This window comes from Olea europaea, chromosome 20, assembly GCF_002742605.1.
Source record: "Olea europaea var. sylvestris chromosome 20, O_europaea_v1, whole genome shotgun sequence".
NCBI classification, from domain to species: domain Eukaryota; kingdom Viridiplantae; phylum Streptophyta; class Magnoliopsida; order Lamiales; family Oleaceae; genus Olea; species Olea europaea.
Window position 1 is genome coordinate 19,567,047 of NC_036256.1, and position 24,462 is coordinate 19,591,508.

A 24,462-nucleotide genomic window follows, 5' to 3' on the forward strand; every position below is an offset into this window, starting at 1 on the left:
ATCCCGCTGTGCACGATAATAGGTTCTCAAATCGGTCCCACAACAGTTAAAAATGTGACCCATGCTGTGACATCATCTGCCAACGGCGAAACAACTCCTCCTCATCGATCTCGTCGTCAGAGTCGAAGATCGACTGTAGCACGCACTCGAAGCTCATTATGGTAATGAAGTTACTGGCTTCATGGTCCAATGCCTATTACATAGAGGAGTTCACAAAGGCACTTGCTTACCTCAGCCCAACAAGTGGGTTAAATGTTTGTACAAAGAAAAAAAAACACTGCAAGAATTACTAGGAAGAAAGTACTTATAGTAGGGGCAACAAGATTCCCTTAAACTTTTGTTCAAAACCTCGATGCTATTCAACATGAGATACGTATGCAATAGTAAGCAACATGTGATAAATTGTATGGAAATAAAATTACTAGTCACCCATAAGTGTCCAACACGTCCGCATGAACAAGAAAAAGTACACGAAACATGAAACGTCACAAATGGGGAGGGAACTACACTATTACATAGAGTAATCAGCGGACGGCAACGTCTCAGTGAAGTTTATTATTACGCTCATTAAATTGCCACTCGGTCCATTCAAACTTCTCATCTGCATCCTTCATAACAGCTAGCATATCCCGACAGCGCTTCTGCATCATAATTGTGCAAGCATAGAAGTAGAGAGGGGAGCGGCGCTGCAGCCGTCCTGCTACGAGCAACTCCTCCATTGTTGTGGCCCCCGCGTTCTCGATCGAATTGACGACGCTATTAAGCTTCACGGTCGCTTCCTCAGCAGCATTGGTAGCTCGATCCACGGAGTAGGACAACTCACGAGCAGAAATTTTGTTCTACTTTCCCTTACGGCCCTTAGTGGATGACGGTCGCTTATCACCGCTTCTAGTGTTAGAAGTGTTCATGCTTGCGGTACCTATTGTATCGTCCCCCTCATTGCTCGAACCGCTGTCCTCTTCGTCAACGAGAATGGCATCCAAGTGGTCCTCCGCCTGAAATACAGCGAACCCCGTTATACAAAACTGGCTCGGGGTCGTCGCGTACTTGTCGCCATCGTAGCTGTCACCAAAAAGTTACCGATAGCAATTGTAGATCTCGCTAAAGTCTTTGTCCTTAAAATTCTTATATTCTTTGTTCTCCTACATTAACAAATACACAGGACAATATTAGGTTCGAACAACGTGGGGATTGAAAATGTCACAAACACAGATAGATGCATGCATCCATGCTCTTTTTTGTCATGAAGAAATCCAGTAATTAGCAAAATTTGGCATGACTTTGTTTCAGTAATTTCCCTCGAAATCAAAATCCGTGCATCTATGTAGTTTCAGTAAAGTTGTGAGAATGCAATTAAAGGTTAGTTTAAATCTAAAAATGAGTACTGTTTTGTTCAAGATCTGCCAGGATTTTTTGTTTTTGTTTTACACAGAAGAGGTGTCAAAAACCACCTCATTGCTAAAACATCGTAATCATAGATAGAATCAAATTCTCATAATGTGTAGTGATGCAACGGAGAGTGCAATGAAGAAAATAGTTTTGGGTTGCCCAGATTCTTTTATGGCCCTCAATGCTACGATGGGCTGTGTTATCTTCAATAACAACCTCGTTGAAGAGTTCACCTAACCACTGTAATCTTTTGGAGCAAAGACAATTTCTAAGCAAGTTGATGGCGTTCATTATTTCAGCCCTTTCATTCATCAGTTCGGGCACTCTCACATATGAAGGGAATTTGTCATCTATTGAATTTTAAGATCAATTTTTCTATAATTGTGTTTGACAAGTAACAATTTGAAGACCAACAATGGTATAAAGAACTCAAGCAAAATATGAGACCAAATTTTAGTAACAAAAAATGAACATAACACCATATTGTCCACTTCAACATATCAGAATGCAACTCGGAAGCCACGTCTTGTTAAATGAAAGCCTAGACCATATCAACAGATTAACAACCAATCATAGAAAAATATGGCATGTTTAACGCATTGTATATCGTTGGGGATTCTTTTCCATTTTTTCCAACTAGTTCATAATAGCATGAACTCCAAAAACATTGATAACCCATACTTGTAGCGAAAGGTGAAAACGGAACATATGCTGGAAGATGAAAAGTCGGAGCCTTACCCTGAATTTTCTCGCCCACCATTCCTCGGATGCTGCAACTCAGCCTGTTGAATCATCGTATTTGATCCCGCTAGAAGACAGGAGTTCGCGAAGGTGCTTGTGGTCGCGACGCATGGCGTCCCAGTGGTTGCAGAGTTGTTGTTTTGTCCAATTGTGGCCGGACGACGAATTGAATAACGAGACCACACGATCCCAGCCCTGTTTGGTGAAACACCTGCCATGCCGATGGCCTTCGGCAATGGCTATTTCACAAGCAGCTATGAATGTCATCCTTTCGATCGGCTTCCATCTCGCGTTTCTTCTCGATGGTGTCTCGCTTGCAGCTCTGGGTGGGTTGAACGGCGCATGCTGTGCACCATTACCAATCTGCGAAAAATAAGGACCACGTGCCGTATTGTGTGCTAACATGTACGCTTACTTCGTTGGAATGTGGATCCATGGGGTTTGTTGCAGATATCTGTTGGCGGCAGCACTTTCACCGATGTAAAAATAGTTGAAGAAACTCCAAAAGAACCGAGGACAACGAATGCACGCTGCAGACTCGAACGTCCCTATTAACTCGTTTTCGGCGCCAGCTAAGAGTTTATGACCGATGGGTGTGCATAACACTTGCAATTACGGGGAAGAAGGGGGTTGCTGGAGTGGAATTGGAATTGAAAGTCACTGTGGACGGGCAGTGATTTGGGAAAGCACAACAAGGGCAAATGAGGGAAATTAATGTCTTGGGTACAATTTCTTACAGTGTTTGGTGTCAAACAGCCAATGGACCAAACGGTCGAATTTCTCATTAAAATGAAGCCAAAATGTCGCCCAAACATGCACCTAATGTTTTATTAAATAAATATATTCTAGAGGTTTCCATACATCACCATCAATTGGGAGTATAATCCGAAGACGATGCGCTCAATTTATATTATTATAAGAAGAACATCATTTAGTATTAAACCAAAAGATTCCTACCAAATTTAGTGTACTTGTGCCCTTGATTTTTAGCGTTAATGATAATAGACTGGCATTTTTATAACTTTCGGATCAGCCAAACCATTAAAAAGAACACACCAAAATGGTGGACCAAGGCCTCTTGGTTTATGATTGATTTAAGATCAAACATGACATGACACTCTTCATGCACGAAGATTGCACTCTGTGCACTCCATAGTGCGTGAAGTGTTTTGGAGAGATTTTTTTCCTTTTTTTTATTTGTTTTTGTTTACATTATAAATAAATTTTTTGATTTAAAATCCTTTTTAATTATTTTCTCGTCCTAATAAAACTTAATTTTTCAATTTTAACTAAATAATATTTATATATTTTTTATTTAATTTTCGTAACTTTCTTTTATTTTGTTTTTATTATATTTTTTTTGAAAATTGTTTTAAATTTTTTTTCTTCATATTATAAATAGTTTTTTTCGATTCAAAATTCTTTTTAATTCATTTCGTTTTATAATTTTTTTATTTTTAATAATTAAAATTTATTTTTATTTTTAATTATTTCAATTTAATTAAAAAACTTTACAATAACCTTTTTTTTTCACTTGCAATTTATTTCCTTAATTTTTTAAATCATTTAATATTTTTATTCGTGTTGGTGTAACATGATAGTTACAAACTAAATGATTTAAAAAATTAAAGAACAAAAAAAAAAGAATTATAAACAAAAATAGAAAAAAATTACAGGCAAAAATAGAAAGAAATAAAAAAAAGTTATTATAAAGTTTTTAAATTAAATTTAAATAATTAAAAATAAAAATAAATATTATTTTACGAAAATTAAAAAAATGTGTTTTATCATAAAACGAAAGGAATTAAAAAGAATTTTAAATAAAAAATTATTTGTAATATGAAGAAAAGAGAAATTTTAAAACAATTTTCATAAGAAATATAATAAAAACAAAATAAAAAAAAGTTACGAAAATTAAATAAATAATATATAAACATTATTTTGTTAAAATTGAAAAATTAAGTTTTATTATGGAGAAAAAGAATTAAAAAAAATTTTAAGTTGAAAAAAAATTATTTACGATGTAAACAAAAAAAAAGGAAAAAAAATAAAAAATTTCTCCGTGCACGAAGAGAAATGAAGAGTGCATGGAGGCATGGAGAGAAATCTCTTCATTCATAATGTGTGTGAATTGAGAGATTTCTCTCCATCCACACACATTAGGATGGAAAGTTCTCTCCATCTTTTTTTTTTTTTCATTTTTTTTTGTTCATATAGTAAGTAATTTTTTTAATTTAAAAAATTATTTTTAATTTTTTCTTTTTATGATAAAACTTAATTTTTTTAATTTTAATTAAAAATTATTTATATATTTCTTATTTAATTTTCATAACTTTCTTTTATTTTGTTTTTATTATTTTTTTAAAAATTGTTTTAAAATTTCTTTTTTGTTTTCGGTTTAAAATTCTTTTTAATTTTTTTCGTTTTATGATGAAATGCATTTTTTACATTTTAATTAAATAATATTTATTTTTAATTTTAATTATTTCAATTCAATTTAAAAACTTTATAACAACTTTTTTTGTTTCTTTTTATTTTTGCCGAATTTTTTATATTTTTGTCTGCAATTTTGTTTTTTGTTCTCTAATTTGTTAGATCATTTAATTTTAGTTGTACCTATCATTTTACACCAACATGAATAAAATAACTAAATTATTTAACAAATTAAAGAAAAAAATTACAGGTGAAAATAAAACCAAAAAAAAAGTTATTATAGAGTCTTTTAATCAGACTTCACCGAACACTTGGACTCTATGACAAATTTTTGAAAAATCTATAACAAGTTTTGTAAAATATACAATTTTGACACTAATAAAAATACAATAAATACAAAACTCGTGTAACGCATCGTTACGCCGTGATGACGACTAGTATATACATAATGATAAAATTATGTAATCATCAACGCTTATCTTATAGTTTTACGACACTATTATCTTATAGTTTTACAACACTCCCCCTTTGATAATTATTTCTACAATAATTATCCCATTGAAAGATTATTGGCGAAAACTCGATGGGATAAAAATATCAAAAAATGAAAAAAAAGTACAAATAATTTGAAGTAATAAAATGATGTCTCGTTAAAACCTTATAAAGAAAACCCCGTTGGACAAAATTTGATCAAAAGGCGAAAAAAAGGGTACAACTACTCCCCTAATTTCAATTCTTGTATCGGGCGATTTATATTTTGTATGTCAATGCCTTCAATATTAATATCCTGCATGGTAGTGTATTCAAATAACACCATCTGTATATGAAATATCTTGTCAACTTTTGATAACTATAATAACATGATAATTAGAGAAATAGCTCTTATTGATTTCTTTAGGAGTCTCGTAGGTATAAAAGTATTATTTTGAGAGTAAATTTCTTATACGTTATGGATATTCATTGTACAAATATGATGTCTTGTTAAGATCTCAATAGGACAAACCTATGGAAAACATTCTAATGAAGAAAAAATAATACATTATTATTTTAAGTATGCTACAAAGGTTGTCTCGTTAAAAATTTTACAAAGAAAACCCAATGGAACAAAATATTGTTCGAGGGAAAAATAGCATAAGCATATTTACTCCCCCTATCAGTTGAATTATGCTCCAAATCTATTAAATATTTCAAGAATAACATTAATAATCATGCAAGATAAGTAGACTATATAATTTAATGCATCGTCAAGATAAAGTGATATGAATTCATGATTCATCTACCACGATCTTTACAAAATTCATTACGCTGAGAGTCATACATTACATATTACGACTTTATTTTTCTCATTTTCCTTTTCAAATAAGTCGACGCCTTTAAAATTTGGAATAAATATTCAAAAACTTCAGGTTTCTCTAGTAAACTCAATTTTTACTATGATTCCATCACTTTATTTGTTCAATCATTATTTCGATCGATGCGTTTCAATGTATTTATTTCGATTCCTCTATTCATAACGTGATAGAGTACATCATTGTAAAAATATTGTTGACAACTTTTTCTTTTTCAATTTATTTACTTTCTCATAACGACAAAACTTATTGATATATCTCAACTTTCAACATGTCATTATACCTGAACCTCTTCTGTTATGTTATAATTTGTTATGTCTAAATATTGATAAAGAGTATGTGCCTCCTTAATGAGACCATCTTTGCTAATTAGTCCATTTTTCATTTGGAATTTTTTTGAATTAGAATTGAATACCAGCACGCTTCAAATTATCATAGATATATCAAATATAATGCTAACGAATTATCCTCATAGGACATCAATTCGTATTGGAGCATTTAAAATTGGTACGTGAGATATTGTTCATCTATTTGGTAGTAAATGCATCTAAATGTATTATCTTTCAATCTTCTAGTTTGAATTATCTTTTGCGACGACTTAGATAATGATGCATTTATACAATATTTCCAACTTCTTAATTCTTTCCCTGGTGCTAAGAGAATTATCCAATCAAATTAATAACCAGCAAATCGTTTTATGAAGCATCACCTATTAGGAATTGAGATATTATATAAAGATTCAAACTACTAATTTATTTTCAGCATCTTTATTTTTTATCTCAGCACATTATGGTGAATCAATTTTATATATGATGTATTATCAAAATAATTAGATGAAAAATTTAGGCTTGGCCATTAGCCAATTATAATAAGGAGACTATGATATTTGTATGATGTGTAATAACATTATCTAACTAGAAAATGGGAAGTATTATGTTCTCAATTGAATTAATTGAAGGCGATTAATAAATAATACTATTAAACCATTTATTGACATTTTAACTAAAGCTTATTAAAAATTTGAGATTTAGGATCACTAGTTGCCACGCGATTATAAAACGTGATTTAACCTAAGTGTATGATGTCAAATTTTATAATATAGTAAAGAATTTAAAAGTGTCAAACCCAAAAGGATTGATAGTCAAATTCAACTGAGTACTATAATTATTTCGATTTTCACTTTATTTAGACAATTCCAATTTTTAAATGATGTTTTCATGCTAACCTAATTTAAATGGAATAAAGAATGCAAGTAAAGTGAAGCAATTTCTAAAAATCAAATAAAACTATGGATATCTAGGGATTTATTTCACCATATTATCAACATGTTCTCAACCTCTATAGCTATTCCCATCGAATTTTCTCAATTTATAGGCAAAAACCCTAATTTAATTCTATCCCCTCTCTCGAGCGCCAATGAAACCAATCTTTATATTTTAACCCTAATATCTCTATTCCGAATTAAACATATAAAGATTATTAAAGCTCTAAGTTCTTGATTTACCCCTCAAAGATTTCACTTTCTCTCGAAACCTACAAATTTAAGTTATGTTGTTCCAGATCATATCTAAATTTCCCTCTCTCGAGCGTCAAATTTAGAGCATCAATTCATTCAATTGGTGATCAGGCAATTGAGAGCATTAAGCACAAAACGACACAAATAAATTTTGGAAAACTAAAAGAAATAACTGTATTAAAATCAAATCATGTCTCAAATAGGTTACATCAATCCTAGCTCTACAAATTTAGTCATGCTTGAATCGATCGACATGCCAAAATACAAGATAAAGAATATGGGAAAGAATAAATAAGGGTTCAGAAAAACTGATTTAAGCCCCTTGTTCTTCCCCAATTGGTTGTCAATCTTGATGCAATTCAATTTCTCCTTCTCGCCTCTTGAATGAATCTTCACTTTTGCACCCTTTTTTCAGAGAAAAATCTCAGAAAACGGCTGCCCATTAGATTTTTTAATCTTGATATTTATATTATCTTCGAGTTTTGGATGGTTGGGGAATATCTTGGGCCGAGGAATATCCAAAAATTTGGACTCTTTTGTGTTGCGAGGTCTGGCGCCGTGGCGTCCATCTCTGGCCCCGCGATGTAATTGTGTGCTGGCGCCGTGGCGCCCAGCTTACCGCTGTAATTCTCTTTTTGTTGGGCACTGCAGCGCCTAACAAACTGCTCATTCCTTGAATCGTTCATCTTCTAAGCTTTTTTTTCATTGCAATCCTCTTTTCTTATCTCCAATTTATGCCCCTATTTTATGATCATCATTTTAGATTCATTACAAGCTCCCAATTGTGACATTTTCTCGAATGTTGGTTGAGCCGCAAAACAACATGAACACACACATTAAAATATTCAAAAGTGCTCAAGAACATGCTAAAACCCGTGATTTAGAGGCGTTAGTTTAATAAATGAATTACACTCATCACTAGTATTATTAAGACACATCGTCTTGATTGTATAATCTACTCATAATTTGAGAAGTAATTTTGTAAACTTTAGATTGCGAACACTATACAATCATCTTTTTACTTGTATCAAATCCATTAGATACAAAATATTTAAATGGTCAACGTGGAGAATGATGAGCTTTATTTATTACCCTATTTAATTTTCGAAAATGTAGAGATTTCATTTTTCTATTTTTACTTATAATAGTTACTGAAAAAATTTTGTGAAAGAGAAATATGACTTCATTAGATTGAAGAATCTTTTAATTTTTCATTTAATACCCATTTGAATTTAGATATTTCACGCATTATTAATCTAGTGCTGGTCCTATCGAACATGTCAAACAACAAAGTCAAAATAAATTTTTGGTTAAATATAAGATATAATTTAATTATTTAATTTCAAATAATATGATTAAATATTATATAATCATACATCATCCAAGCAGTCAAATTAATCAATGTCATCATGACATTTGTTATACGTTTTCCTTCAAGGAGAAAACATCAATCAAAAATGATATATTATTCGAAATATGTGCTATTTCGATAGTACGTTATATTTTATTACTGCTCATTCGAAAGCAATATGTCAATATTTTTTTGAAATATTGAAAATTATAATTCATGCTCTTCACTAGTAATTAAATATTGTCATAATAAATTGTATGAAGATTTACTCTTTAGGAGTAAAAATAAAATTTATGTTAGATCGTATTTAATTATACTTTTTGGGGTCAAGTAAGATTTAATTAGAATATCAACATATAAATATGTGTCCATTTAAATAGATCAGTATTTTTCTGAAAATATTGAAATTGTAATATTGTACTCATTTGGAGCAATTAACATTAAAATATTAATAATATTGTGCTATTTCAGGAGTACTAACCGGCTATTATTTAGAAATATTTACTCTTCAAGAGTATGCTTTTTAGCAAAATGTTAATATTTGCAGTGTTGTCCTTCTTTGATAATACAACATGGTATATATTTTTAGATAAATGTGCTACTTTAAAAACACACTATATATTGTATTATTACTATTTCAAAAATAATATATCAATATTATTTTGGTATATTATAATTTTAATATCATGAGCAATAATCTATTATTATTATTTAAAATATAAATTATGTAAAGACTTGCTCTTTAAAAACATTATACTTAATTATGTTATTTAGGAGTAAGTAAAATCTAACTAGAATATTGATAAGAACGTGTTATTTCAAGATCAATAATATTTTATTATTTAAAAACATTAACTCTTCCGGAGCCATGCATTATTTACAAAGTTGTGCTTCTTTGAGATCAACAATGAGATACATTTTTCATTAAAAAATTTTAAGTTATTTAATCATATTAAAAAATATTAATTACCATACATACATTAGGAAAAAATCTCCATACACACACAAGGCGTAATTAAAATCTCCAACATTCCCCAATACATTATTAAAGGCATAAAAAATCTCCAAACATGCATTAAAGAAAAAATTATCAAATATTGATACAAGTACATTAAATTGATTGATTAACATATATAGACATGCTTTTGCATAGACATGCTTTTGCATAAAATGAAATGCACGTCAGCCAATAATTAAAAAGACAATCATACGTAAATTGTCTCCAGTAAGTGAATGATGTACGTTACATGAATTTCACAGCACTGTAATAATTAACTCATGGTTAGGATTATGTGGGCATAATGCGTAAATGGAGTTGATTTTTCATTTTTGGGGAATGGACAATGAACGTGGGAGTAATATGATTTGAATTTTGTGGTTGATAATGAGATTTTTAAAATCAACAGTGAAAAAAAAAATTGTAAAATTGATTTTGACAAACTTGCAACCACCAAGTATATATACATAAAAAGTTTAGAGACTCGTATTGACAACGTATTATAAATTAGAATAAGTCTTAAAAAAAAAGAAAGAGAGATCAATCTGGGAAGTCAAAGGTTTTGCATGTTTTATTGAGAATTAAGAACCGTATTTATAGGGTTCAAAACAAATGTTATAATTGAAACGAAATGACTCTCTAAACTTGATAAGATTTATCCATATATAATGGCAAAACTACATAATCATCAATATTATCTTATAGTTTTACAATACTTAGTACTTTCTTAATCCAATGTAAAATGTTCATAACATCCTATAGCATAGTAGCATCTAATATCTACCAAAACATGTCACCAAGTAAAATTCAAGATCTAACAAAATATAACCATCAAATTATATATTCAAGGAATAAACATAAAATTTTAGGGTGCGTTTGGTTTGCCTTTTTTTTTTTTTTTTTTTTTAATTTTTTTAAAATTTTTGGGGGGTTTTTTTTTTCCTTTTTTTTTTTTTTTTTTTTTAAGTTTTGTAAAATATTGAAAACGTGTTTGATATGATATTTTTGAAAATGCATTTTCAAAAACAAAAATAACTTATAACATAAAACGCAAAATGCATTTTTGACGTTTGAGTGTTTTTAGTTGAAAACAAGCCTTTAAGTAAAATTTTAAAAATTAAAAATTTCAAAAAATAAAAATATAAAATGCTAACCAATATTGCTCACATTTGGCATTCATTAAATTAAATTTTATTTTTCACTCTCATATTTTTAACGACACAATTTTTCATAAAATAATATTAAACGTAAATTAAAATTTTTTCATTCTTTTTCAACCACCCATTCTTTAAAAAAAAAAAAAAATACTATTTCACTCATTGTAATATGAAATAATAGGGACCAAACGTGGGCATAATTTAAAATTAAAAAATAAAATTCTAAAAATAAAAAAAATAAAATAGTTTAAGTTCTTAATGATTATTTACATAAAATTCTAAAAAATATATATATTTAAATAAACACGATGTATAAAAATATTCTCTGTCCTTGTTATTAATTTTTATTTATTATATTCGAACTCAATTTATTATTTATTTTTATAACGAGAAAAAAATATAAGATTGTTCTATTTTTATTGAATAATCAAATTTCATAAAATAAAATGTAATAAACGATTTTCTTCAAAATTTTAAATCAAACGTGTTTTTCAAGTGTTCTATTTTGATAAATAAATTTTTGAAATGACAAATCAAACGCATTTTTGAAAATCTTAAAACAAGCCCTTAAAACAGAAAACGAATAAAAAAAATTGAAAATTGAAACACAAACCAAATATACGTCAAAAAATCATAATAAGTATTAGATTATGCAAAAACTAAATATAACATAAAGTCATCATTTTGAAAATATCATAACAATCAACATTGTCGACTTTTCTATCGATTGTATCTTTTCATTTACATTCCATCGTCGTGAATAAATAAAAAAGATAAAAATAAAATTATAAAAAGAGCAAATTGGGGTTCTTTGTTGAGTACAAGTTTCGATTCAACAATCGAGATTCAATCAAGTTTGGATAGCCATGATTCCGATTCAAGATTCAAGGACAATTCGAAATTGTTCGATTGTAGATTATTAATTTTGTTTTTCGAAACCTCCTCACTCCCTATAAACGACATCTCATAGTCTAATATCCGATGGGTCCTAGGAATACACATGTAATAGTTGAAGTGCCAAACCTCTCCTGTCATCACTTGTGAACAGCGGAAACCAATTAAACCCATCCCATCAGCATCCTGAGTTCAATGCAGCTTCTCCTGCGGCCAATTTATCCTGCCCAGAAGAAAACGAGAGTATAAAATTAAGCCTTCATTTTTCAAGCGCTTACAGAAGAAAAACTTCTCTGAATTGCGTTCTACTCGTCACATAAACCGGATATGGTCTCCCAAATCATTGATCGCGATAACCCAAAAAACCCACTTCCTATGAGGCCGCCCATGACCCGATTTTACTCTCGGCGCCGGAAAAGAATAGAGGAAAGTGATATCGTTGAGAAGTCTGTGGGTGACGAAGGGTTAATGAAGGAGAAGAAGAGGAGGAGGATGGGAAGCACTGAATTAACCAAATTGGGGATTGATTGTAATGCATTGAGTAATTTAAATCATCAGCTTAGGTTACAAATATTGGACAATGGTTTTGGTAAATTCAGTAAAAATAGGAACTGCTGTAGTAAAGTTAATTATAGTGACAGTATTAGGAAGCGTAGAAATAGTGATTATTTTGAAAACGAGTTGAAGAATTCAGGGGCTTTGACCAAGAAATGGGTTAGGTATGTTTTACTCTATTTTGTAGGTTTTATTCGATGATGCCTTGGTTGGTTTCAATTCGCCAATCATTGTTTTGGTTTATTTCATTGAATTTTTGTATTTTGTGGGATACAGGTTGAGTTTTGAAGGTGCTGATCCAAATAAATTTATAGGATTACAATGCAAGGTAAGAAATTTATTCAACTCAAGTGCAGACACACGAATGGTTGATACATGTAGGTGCATTTGTAATCTTTTTTTTATTGACATATATAAGTCTGCTACACTGTATAGATTTATTTATTTTAGTTGATGATTTATAGTGTGCATATAAAAGAATTATGGCATTTATATATGTAATTGGATGAATATACTGTGTGCATATAAAAGTGTACACGTGCATTGTGATTATATGAGTGAATGTTTATAGTCGTGTGCATTCTTGTATTTATGTTTGAATTGTTGCTAAATGTAATTTGAGAGTCAATTGGAACAGGTTTATTGGCCACTGGAAGGAGAGTGGTATTCTGGTCGGGTAGTTGACTACATTCCGGAGACCGGACGCCACCATGTAACACTCTTTTTACCTTTCGCATATATAGTTTGCATTTGCGCATGTTGATAGTAAGAGCAAGGTGGCAATGTATGGAGTGCAATGCAGGTGAAGTATGAGGACGAAGATGAGGAGAATGTGATATTAGCAAAGGAAAGAATCAAGTTCTATTTATCTCTTGAAGAGATGCAAAATATAAAGTTGAAATGCTGTGACAAGAGCTTAGAAGCTGATCGAATTGACGTGAATGAGATGGTGGCATTGGCTGCAAATTTGGATGAATGCCACGACCTTGAGCCCGGAGATATAATTTGGGCAAAACTTACTGGTACCTGTCTTTGTGGTTTTGATTTTACTCAAGGTTGAAATTACATGTTCAGTGTTTCAGGCGGACTATGTGATTTGATTATATTGGTATAGTTGCTTTGGAAGATTAGTATGCTTTGAAATCTGTTGGACTTGTCAATCCTAGCATGGTCTCAACAGTTTGTATTGCAACATAAATTAGTAGTAATAAAAAAGATAATAATAGATTATCGTCCATCAATCAACCATAACAATTGATGTAGTTATGTGCTGTAAATGTTATCCTGTCACTAAATAAGCAAATATCTTAATTCTAATGCGAATGTTATCATATTGTAGCTTTCGATTAGATCCTTCAGGGGAGATGGGCCAGATGGCTAAGAACTAAACATAAATTTGTTGAAGAAAGACACGTAAACATGATTGCATGTCTGATAATTGCAAAAAAGGATTGTTGTTGCCTCAAAGTACCCGACATGCTAGAATGATAGAACGGGAAAAAGCCTCAACTCGTATTGCCTCCCATTAAGCTCTTCATATTTAAGATATGAAAATTCTAGTAAAATGAAAAACTTAATTCAGCCTCTTGACTCTTGTATACTACCTGCCATATGTCTTGTACCAACGGAGGAAAGTTAAAAGCTGGTATAGCAAGAAGCTTCCTGCTGTACTAGGATTTAGAGGATCAGAATAATAGAACGGGAAAAAGCCTCAACTCGTATTGCCTCCCATTAAGCTCTTCATATTTAAGATATGAAAATTCTAGTAAAATGAAAAACTTAATTCAGCCTCTTGACTCTTGTATACCACCTGCCATATGTCTTGTACCAACGGAGGAAAGTTAAAAGCTGGTATAGCAAGAAGCTTCCTGCTGTACTAGGATTTAGAGGATCAAATATAAACCTCATCTCTTATTTTACCCTGCCCTAAAATTGTAATGTGACTACAAGCTTATATTGTAAATTCAGGTTCATAACCAAAGAATGTTGGATGTCTATAATATTGGAGAGTGAATGAAAAAGATAAGTAAAAGAACTAATGGTAGTTTTCTTCCAAGTAAATTCAATTAGAAAATGAAGGCAAAATATGGGCGGGTTTCTTGGATTCTTATGGTGGAGTTTATTTTCTTTTATTATTTTGATAGTCAATAATCTGATTTTATTTTTCTTAAATTTGCTTTGATTTCTTTAACAGGGTGCTTAGCTTTTCAATTAAGTAGCATATAACAAGCTTGGAAACAAAATTCATTAGTGCACCAATCCATGATTTAATCTCAGTCTTATTTCGTTTACTGTAGTTATTATAAATTTTATGAATGTCTCCAGTCGTGCTCTTAAGTTCTCTTCAAATATATGGTTTTGGCTATTTGATTAAGAATATGGCACATTTAAAATCCTGTCAATTAATCTTGTCTAATTATCCTAAGCAAAAATAAATATGTCAATAATGGGCAGCAGATACTCCACCACCGTTGGGAATACTACAATGGAGAAGCAATGTGGGGGGTCAGACTAACCTAAAAGTCCCCGCTTTCTTCGAGTGCCTCGCACGGTTCACTGGCTTCATCTAAATAAATTTCTATTAGTAACAACTGTAATTTGGAAAATTAATACTCAACTTTGGTGCTCTAGAACTGCTTAGCTACCAAATAAAAAGGAAAGAAAGAGAACACGAACTCTCAGTTATATTTTTGAATGTGACCTTACTCATTAGTTATTGTCAAGGGAACAGATTTGGACTAATTTAAAATATTTCTCAAGGTGATGAAGAGAGTTAATTCTTTGACACAAATGAGTTTCATTTGTTAGACTGAAGAAGACATTAAAACATCATGATTAAACTTCCCTGAGATTGTCCAATCTGAAATCCTGTGCTCCAGAAAGAAAGAGAACACGAACTCTCAGTTATATTTTTGAATGTGACCTTACTCATTAGTTATTGTCAAGGGAACAGATTTGGACTAATTTAAAATATTTCTCAAGGTGATGAAGAGAGTTAATTCTTTGACACCAATGAGTTTCATTTGTTAGACTGAAGAAGTTTCATTTGTTAGACTGAAGAAGACATTAAAACATCATGATTAAACTTCCCTGAGATTGTCCAATCTGAAATCCTGTGCTCCGACATGAAGTTGTGGGGCCTCCAAAAAGATTCTGACAGAATAAGATTCCAACAAACAAACCTTTGTATAGGCCGGTTATCAATAGGATTCTGTCGAGTGAATAGTTAAAGCCGCTAGTAAAAAACCAAAATAACTAGTTGCTCTTTTTGAATTTTTATTTGTGAATAAAATTTTTCTAGAATACAATTCAAAAATCATTTTGTTTCTCTCCGAGACAGTGCCCAGCCGAACAAGCGTAAAGAAGTGACTCTTTGTGGGATCGATCGCCCTACTTCTTTATGGAATTTCTTTTTCCCCTTAAGTTTATGTAATTGATGCCAGATAGTGACATCAAAAAGCCTCATAAGCTTCCTATTTCAGTCTTCATATAAGTTGGTTTCTGCAAATCCGATTATTAGCTTTATTGTCCCCTCGTTTATATAAGTAGAAAATAATACTGCATTCTTGGGGTACAACTGATGTACAATCTTGTGGTGTATTTTCGTAGGTTCTTCTAGGAAACTGCTAGTTCATTGGGAGCTTATTCTATTTTTTAGGTGCTTTCTGTATTTATTTGTGGTTTAATTATCCATATTCGTCTTTTGTGGGGGTTCAAATACAGGTTTCTAGTACAGACTACTACCTTAAGTTTTTGTTTATTTGTGAAAGGATTATATTGTCTGCTTACAGGGCATGCTATGTGGCCAGCAATTATTCTGGATGAATCTCTTAAGGTTGAGCACAAAGGACTAAACCGAATTTCTGGAGAAAAATCTGTCGTAGTGCAATTTTTCGGTACCCATGATTTTGCGAGGTACTATATTTTATAGAAACTCCTAGGAACTTATTTTTTAATATATACTACTAAAGTTATATAATCAGGATTGTAGTTCTTTTTCAATAAATATTTGGTTGATGTTCAGGGTTCCAAGAAAACAAGTTCTCTCATTCCTTAAAGGGCTTCTTTCTTCCTGTCACCTGAAGTGCAAGAAACAAAATTTTGTTAGAGGCTTGGAGGAAGCAAAAATGTGAGATATGTTTGTTTGAGTTCCTTAAATTTTTGGTCTTTCTATTCATCAATTATGTATTTGATTTGAATATGTTGTGCATACAATATTTTTCTGCTGAAGCCACTTTGCAGTACCAGATAAGTTTCTAAGTTTATAATTTATTTAACAAGGGGTTTGGAAAATACCAATCTGGAGAAGACTGCAGAAAGCACACCGAGGCGCCAAGACCTCTCGAGGCTTAAGTACAAAGCACAAAATGAGGGCTTTGTTCCATCAACATGCAGCATATAGGGATGAAAAACTATATGCATCATGTCCAACAAAATTTAGAAATTCTAAAAACTTTGGTAAACTATAGCAAAAATAAGTTTATTCAAAACCAGTTTGAGGAAAATAGGCGTTGAATTAGTTTTTGTATTTCAGCAACTAATTCAGTTTCATCACTAAAACAGAATTGGTCCATGAAATATGATTAAAACTTCCAAATTTGTGATAAGATGTGGTCTTTCCTCTCTGATTTATTGAGGCACTGCATTTCAGCTTTATAGTTTCTAGACCCACGAAGCACACACGTAGTCACACTTTTAACAATTGGAGGGAAAGAAAACAATTGAGAGTACAAATGCACACGGTCATAGGTTTTCCTCAAATATATAATAAGATTCTTTAGAAGGAATTCTCTTGGTCTTGAATATACTTACATGGCTATAATATTAAGTTCCATACCTGACGTCTCTAAAGACACGTACCTATTTGTTGACTACAATTTGTATTTCGTTGAGGTCCTATATATTACATCTTCACCATTGTAATAGGTCCAATTTGAAAAAATTGTGCACCAAAGAAAGTGTCATGTCCTTTTCTTCTGTTCCTTTCCAGGATTTGCTCGTGCACTTCTACATTGGATAGAAAGAAGATCGAAGGAAACGTATTGGATAATATATAAATATCTCACCACCAGAGTTGGGATATTAAGGAATATAATTATCACCACTAAAAAGAAATCTATCAAGGGTATATGGGATAAAGAAAATACTACTCAATTGAATCCACCAAGGAGATATATAGTTTAAGAGAAAAATAACATCTCTCAACAAAAGTAGACTTGATATACATATCTTCAATGCTACAAAGACTAACAAGATGATGGTTTTATAGTTGAGTCTTGGAACAACCTTCCAAGCATGGGCAATTTCCAAATCATCCTTTCTAATATTTTCAAGATCAACTTAAATCAAAAGAACTGAATCAAAGTGACAAGTTCATGAATGTGTTTATGCGTTTTCTGCAACGTAAACATACTGCAAGTATACGGTGTCAAGTTTTGTAATATAAGATCAAGTACGGATGTCGAACTCACAGAGATTGAATATCAATTTTATACTAAGTACTATAGTTGAATAGCTTTTATTTTATTTAGAAAATCGAATTATAAGATCAATGATTTAAACTAATTTAATGATGAACATGGTGACGAATTCAATGACGTCAATGCAAGTTAGAAGAATAATCAAGATGAGAAAGCCTAAGGTTATGATTTTACCTAACTATCAAATATGATTCTTAATTATATAATTATTTCTAATCAATTTTCCCAAATTTATAAGCAAGAATCCTAATGTAATTTTACTCCCTCTCGAGTGTCGAGTAAAAAAATCTATTTCCTATCTTTCAATTCCAATATTTTTATTCCGAATTAAAATCTAGAAATTATCAAGTTCTTGGTTTTTGAGTGGAACATGTTTTAAAGGAATTATATTTTCTCTCGAAACCTATAATTTCCTGGGTTGTGTTATTCTAAGATCAAGCTTAAATTTTTCTCCATCGAGTACCAAAATTGACTTGCATTAAATCATTCAATTAGTGTCCAATTAATTAAAAGCATTAAATCAATAACACAAATAAACTGAATTGAAAAATCTTATAGAAATAACTAAAATAAGTCAAACTATATTATCAAGTTTTGGTTACATCAAACCCTGGATTAGATGTTTAGTTCATAATTAAAAGAGACGGCATAATCTAATCTAATAGAAAGAACATGGAGAAGAAAAGAATAAGAAAAACTGATTTGTCGCTTCAATTCTCCTCCTAATTGTTGTCGTTCTAGCTCTCAATCAATCTCTTCTTCCTTTGCCTCTCGAGCTGTATTTCCCTTTATTTTTCCCCACTTCCATCTTCACTCCATGCCCACTTCCATCATCAACAACTTAGCTCCATTCCAAGCTTTGAAATATGTCATTTTCTCGAAGTTACCTAAACTACAAAAAAAACATGAAAAAACACATCAAAACGCTCAAAAGTGCTCAAGAACAAACAGGAAACTATATTTTAGATATGCTAGTTCAATGAGTGAATTACACTCATCAAGTGTCTATTAGAAGAATATTGAAACCTCTAGGAACTATTCTAGAACAAGAAAAGAAGGGAACTTTTACCATTCCTGAGAAGACTAGCAAAGATAACCTTTTGTTGAAAAACTGAGATATTGGTGAAATAAATTTGGTTCTCCCTTTTCCAAGTTGGCAAATAATGCCACTCCCTTTCAATCACTTTTAGTTGCAAAAGATTTTATTCATGACCAATATTTTTTCACTGTGGTAAAGAGACAGGTTCATATCATTGAAAATGATTGAGACACCGTAACTAAGAGTTTTTTCCTATCTTTATCTTGATTAATTGTTTCCTGCTTTTTCCGTTTGCTTTATTGCAAAAATCTATTTGAAAAGAGTTATGGACGCTATTTCTAATCATCTTTCTCATTCAATCAACTAATCAGAGATTATCTTGTTTCTTTCTGCTCTTTATCAACCCAAATTCTGCTGCACACTTTGGTTCTTGATCTGTGAATATGTAGATATACTTCCCCACGGGGCACGTATTTTGACAGAAGGTTTTATAGTAGTTAGTTACCCTAATTGCTTGTTTTTATTCAGATTATTTGTTTGTAATCAGTTACAGTATTTTCTTTTGTTTTGGGTCACTTGAAAGAACATATATAATTAGAGAATTTTTTAATGTTCTTATGTAATGGAAGTTTGGTATAAAATGAATTATGTGTTTCTTATTATCGATATTCATGTGTTTTGTCTGATTAAAGGAAGAGTGAAATTTTGGCATTAAACTAACTGAAGTAAATGCATTTGATCAGGTATCTTAGTGAACAGAAGCTTCCAAAAAGGATGCGGCAGCTACGGAACGGTGTTGAGGCTGATAACTCTGATCATGAAATGGGAGAGGATGAAGGTGGTGCTGAATCGGCCGCTGAAGACTTGATGGGTAATGGTGAAATTAGAAGAAAACTTGAAGACCTTAAAAGCTGTCCTTTTGGAGTTGGGGATTTGCAAGTAATAAGCCTTGGTAAATCTCTATACTATGAATTGCTGTACTGTTGGATTGATGAAAGATAGCTCTGGATTTAATGATCTTGCATCACACATGCATGTTGTCTCTTTTTCCATTATATTATATCAGAGCTTAGCTTTTCTACTTTTCCTCAATCCCCCTCTGCTTTCATATTAACGAGGGTCTGCATTTAGCTGTGGCTGTCTTATACGATAGTATCAAAATCATTCGCCCATCCTGATCTTCCCTTGCTTCTTGTTTAGAGTACTGCATTATTAGCTGATTTGACAGCAGCAGACAGGAAGATCAGTATATACATAGATGTATAGTTCAGTAATGGTATTTTAATTATACATGTATATGAGAATAATCCCCTTTTCATTGGATTGAGAATTTCATATTAACGAGGGTCTGCATTTAGCTGTGGCTGTCTTATACGATAGTATCAAAATCATTCGCCCATCCTGATCTTCCCTTGCTTCTTGTTTAGAGTACTGCATTATTAGCTGATTTGACAGCAGCAGACAGGAAGATAAGTATATACATAGATGTATAGTTCAGTAATGGTATTTTAATTATACATGTATATGAGAATAATCCCCTTTTCATTGGATTGAGAACTTATCTCCTTAATATAATATGAAAATGTTATTTCATGCAGGAAAGATTGTCAAAGGCTCAGATAATTTCCAAAAGGAGAAGTTAATATGGCCTGAAGGATATACTGCTGTAAGGAAGTTTCCTTCAATAACAGGCGAGCAGTTATTCAGATTGTCCAAACTATTGCATTTTCCATGTATCAAACCTGACTCCAATTTCTTGCCTTTTGGACTTCAGATCCAAGTGTCTGTAGCTTATATAAGATGGAAGTAATGAGAGATGTTGACTTAAGAAGCCAGCCTCTATTTAGAGTTACATCGGACAAAGGGGAGGAGGTATTCAATAATGCTATGATGTCAACTTAAAAACATATATTTGTTACTATAATTTCCTTGGGAATTTCTTACACCTATTCTCTGATTTTCTCACCCTGATTTTAGCTTTTAGTTTCTTATTCTCTTTTTGTCTTTTGTCTTTTGTCTTTTGCTGTTTATTTTTGTTTTTGTTTCTTGCCTCCTATGTACGTTACATTTTATGCCTTTTAGGTTCTGAGATTTTACTTTGGCTTATACTTTTTGAAGGTCTATATAAATTTGAAATCAGTTTTCCATACTAAAAACGCGTATGGTATAATTTCGGTGACTAAATGAGAGTCAACATTTCATTTCTAAAGAAATAAATAATTGATAAATGTACGCTTTCCAAAACGCTAATAGTGATTTGAAGTTAGTAGAGAATGCCATCTGAGGAACCTAAGGGACTTCCAGGTGACATTTTAGTCTGAAGAAACTTTTTCTATTGCCTTTTTTAATTATTCAAAGGCTACTCATCCTTTTTTACATTATTCAAAGACAACTCATCCTCTTATGTTGTAATTTCCCATTTTCCATTTGAATAGCATCTATTTAAAGAAAACACTTTTTTAACTGTCTTCTGGATTTCTCTACTTCCAGCAGCAGTGTTGTGTTAGTTTCTTGAAGTCATAATTTCATCATTAGCAATCCTCTTACCATAATTTCTCTATCATGAAACTGTACAAATGTTTTCTTAGTTTAATTGGTTGTTGACTTTTTTCCTAGCACTTATTTTTTCTGATGAATTTAGCATTGCTGGCTAGCTTTGCATCTGCTTAATTTAGTTTTACCTTTTCACCTCATCATGTTTTATTAACAGTTCAAGGGATCCACCCCGTCTGCTTGCTGGAATAAAATATACAAAAGGATTAGGAAGATGCGAACTAGGAGTTTGGAAGCTGAAGTTGTATCTGGACAAAGGCTTGAATCGGGTTCTGATATGTTCGGTTTTACCCACCCTGAGGTTTCGAAAATGATACAGGTTTGTCAGTGCTATCAATTCTTGAATCTTTCCACAAGATGGTTTATTTTTCTTTCATTGTCGATGTGTTCAATTCTGTTGCATGAAATAGGGTATGAGGTGATAAATGAGTATTTGCCAAGTCTTGCATTTTCCAAAATCATACCACTGTCTGTGCATGTACATGTATTTATTGGATGTGTCTTAACACAAGGGAAGGAGGCAAATTATAGCCATGTGTGTGACTGTTAATTCCTCTACCTAATAACTAACTAGATTATAGTTGGTAACTCCTTATTGCAAATCTTATGTTGGAATTTTGGTTTTCCTGGGTAGTCATTTCTATATTTCAGAGTAATAATCTGTTCTGTCTAATCTATCTCTCTGATATCTCCCCTTTGCCTATGGTTTCTTTGGCTTTTACAGGAATTGTCAAATTCCAGACTTTCCTTAAAATCCTATCAGTTGGCATCTAGAATGTACAAAGACCTTCCTGTTGGTTACAGGCCTGTTCATGTTGAATGGAAGGACCTCGATAAGTGCAATGTTTGCCATATGGATGAGGTGAAAATCTGCCTTTCTAGTAAACTTTGAGTTTGTTCTTCCAACTCTTAAGCATGAGTTGGCTCTTTCACTTTCAATTTTTATTTATTTATTTATTTTTATTTTTATCTAAATGCATGAGAAGGTAGGGCTTTCGCCCTTCCCCTTCCTCATATTTTAGAAAGATGTCAATTGACTTTATATAGCAAACTTAAGTTCCAGAAAGGTTGGAATCTACTGATATTGATTCTTTTGTTTCAGGAGTATGATGATAATTTATTTCTGCAGTGTGACAAATGCAGAATGATGGTAAGCCTGCTTTCAAATACCTGTTTAAATTTTGTCTACTATCTTTCTCTGATTGTGACTGTCATTGGGGGGTGAGTGGGTCCCATTTTCTGGCAATGAATCTGAAGTTACAGAATAAAGCATTGAGATCTTACATTATATTTACATTGCAAATTGGGTGCTAAGCTTTCAGAAGAATAATTTGAAAACTTTCAGCACTTTAACTTATCTAATCTAAAATTTGAGTGGGATGTAAATAGGATTGGGCTTGGCTTGTAAGTTTAAATGAGCCAGGTTTGAACACATATTTCATCTTGTAAACTTTTCCAGATGGAGCAATGGAATTTCTCAGAAACTACCAAATACTGTATACAGAAACAAAATTTCTTGAGTTTTAATTCTTCTTATTTAACTTGATAAGAGATACCAAATACTGTATACAGAAACAAAATTTCTTGAGTTCGATTCTTCTTATTTAACTTGATAAGAGATTGTTCAAGCTCGGAACAAATTGTTTACTAGCCAAGCTTGAGCAACTTTTAAGCTTAATATGCAATATTAAGCCGAGCTTGAATGGCCTGAATCTGGGTTTGAGAGGACTCGTCAACACCTAATTTTGGAGAATTTAGATGATTGAATTTTTTGTTGCTTCTTGTGGGAAGTACCTCCATGATTTCTGGATCAATAAACATGCTTAAAAGTATTTTTGGTTCTATGATTCTGAAACATATTCATAGTGTACAAAGGTCACGTGTCTTTTGTTAATCATATCCATGGATTGTAAATATTTTTGATTATTTAATATTCGATATGGCTAGTTATAGAAGTATAATGATACAATTATATATATATTTGGTGAAAAACAAACAGTAACCTAGAAAAAATAAATGCTGAAATTGTATTTATTACTGACAGTCGACAGATATGCTGCAATTGGTAGTTGATGTTATAGCAGTGAGAGCATTTGTTTGGGCAAATGACTTATTTTATCCTAGGGTTTTAGTGGTCTTGTGAAGCATCAATATATAATGATTTTGCACTTTGGCTATTCACATCTGCATTGGTGTTTCACCATTATATTGGGTTGTTTTTGGAATCGAAAAGTACTCTCTCTCTCTCTAGTATTTCTCTATCATGGTTTTACATTCAGCAATTTTTGTTCAGGTTCATGCAAGATGCTATGGGGAACTACAGCCTGTTGGTGGTGTTCTTTGGTTATGCAATTTATGTCGTCCAGGGGCTCCTGAATTCTCTCCTCCATGCTGTCTATGTCCTGTTATTGGTACTTTAGCTGTTTCTTCTCAGTTCTCATTTTAGCTCTTTAGATTCATTTGATTAATTATTTGAAGCTTTAGCATATGTTTTGGCAAGTGCTTATAAATTGTTTATTAACGGTCAAAAGAGGGTCAATCCAATTTTTATGCACACATTTTGTGGGACTCGCAAGTACTACATACTTATCCTCCACTCATTTCTATCTATTTATAAACACTTCCCAAGCAAGCTATTAATAGTATTTGACTGTTTGCTTAAATTCCTTTCTAGGAGGTGCTATGAAGCCTACCACAGATGGGCGTTGGGCTCACCTAGCTTGTGCGATATGGATACCAGGTTTATTAAGTATCCAGGATGTTACCTCTGATCATATATTCTGAATTATTGACTCATCTATTTTGTTGCAGAAACCTGCTTAACCGATGTAAAGAAAATGGAGCCTATTGATGGGCTAAGTAGAATCAATAAGGTATCATTCTTTTGTAGTAGTATTTTACTGTCATTCTATGGATGGCCTTCTCAATACAGGTTCTTCTAATTTCCTCTTCGAGCTCCATTATAATCTTCAATTCGATGATTAGCCCTGTAAACTATATTAACCCCC

The 24,462-nt window shown here is 31.9% G+C and overlaps 1 protein-coding gene across 1 annotated transcript in view; it reads left to right on the forward strand.

The window, feature by feature from the left end:
* Positions 1-11,795: 11,795 nt before the first annotated feature.
* LOC111369173 (histone-lysine N-methyltransferase ATX1-like) overlaps positions 11,796-24,462 on the forward strand; it is a gene marked incomplete at its 3' end in the record, with an annotated part of 22,866 nt that continues 10,199 nt past the window's right edge. Inside the window, exons 1-15 of the mRNA XM_022990649.1 lie at positions 11,796-12,546; positions 12,659-12,710; positions 13,020-13,094; positions 13,185-13,404; positions 16,174-16,297; positions 16,407-16,511; positions 19,645-19,853; positions 20,500-20,592; positions 20,676-20,773; positions 21,612-21,773; positions 22,179-22,316; positions 22,557-22,604; positions 23,748-23,865; positions 24,129-24,194; positions 24,266-24,327. Coding sequence (XP_022846417.1) covers positions 12,155-12,546; positions 12,659-12,710; positions 13,020-13,094; positions 13,185-13,404; positions 16,174-16,297; positions 16,407-16,511; positions 19,645-19,853; positions 20,500-20,592; positions 20,676-20,773; positions 21,612-21,773; positions 22,179-22,316; positions 22,557-22,604; positions 23,748-23,865; positions 24,129-24,194; positions 24,266-24,327 — 1,962 coding nt within the window. The remainder of the gene's footprint in view (positions 12,547-12,658; positions 12,711-13,019; positions 13,095-13,184; positions 13,405-16,173; positions 16,298-16,406; positions 16,512-19,644; positions 19,854-20,499; positions 20,593-20,675; positions 20,774-21,611; positions 21,774-22,178; positions 22,317-22,556; positions 22,605-23,747; positions 23,866-24,128; positions 24,195-24,265; positions 24,328-24,462) is intronic.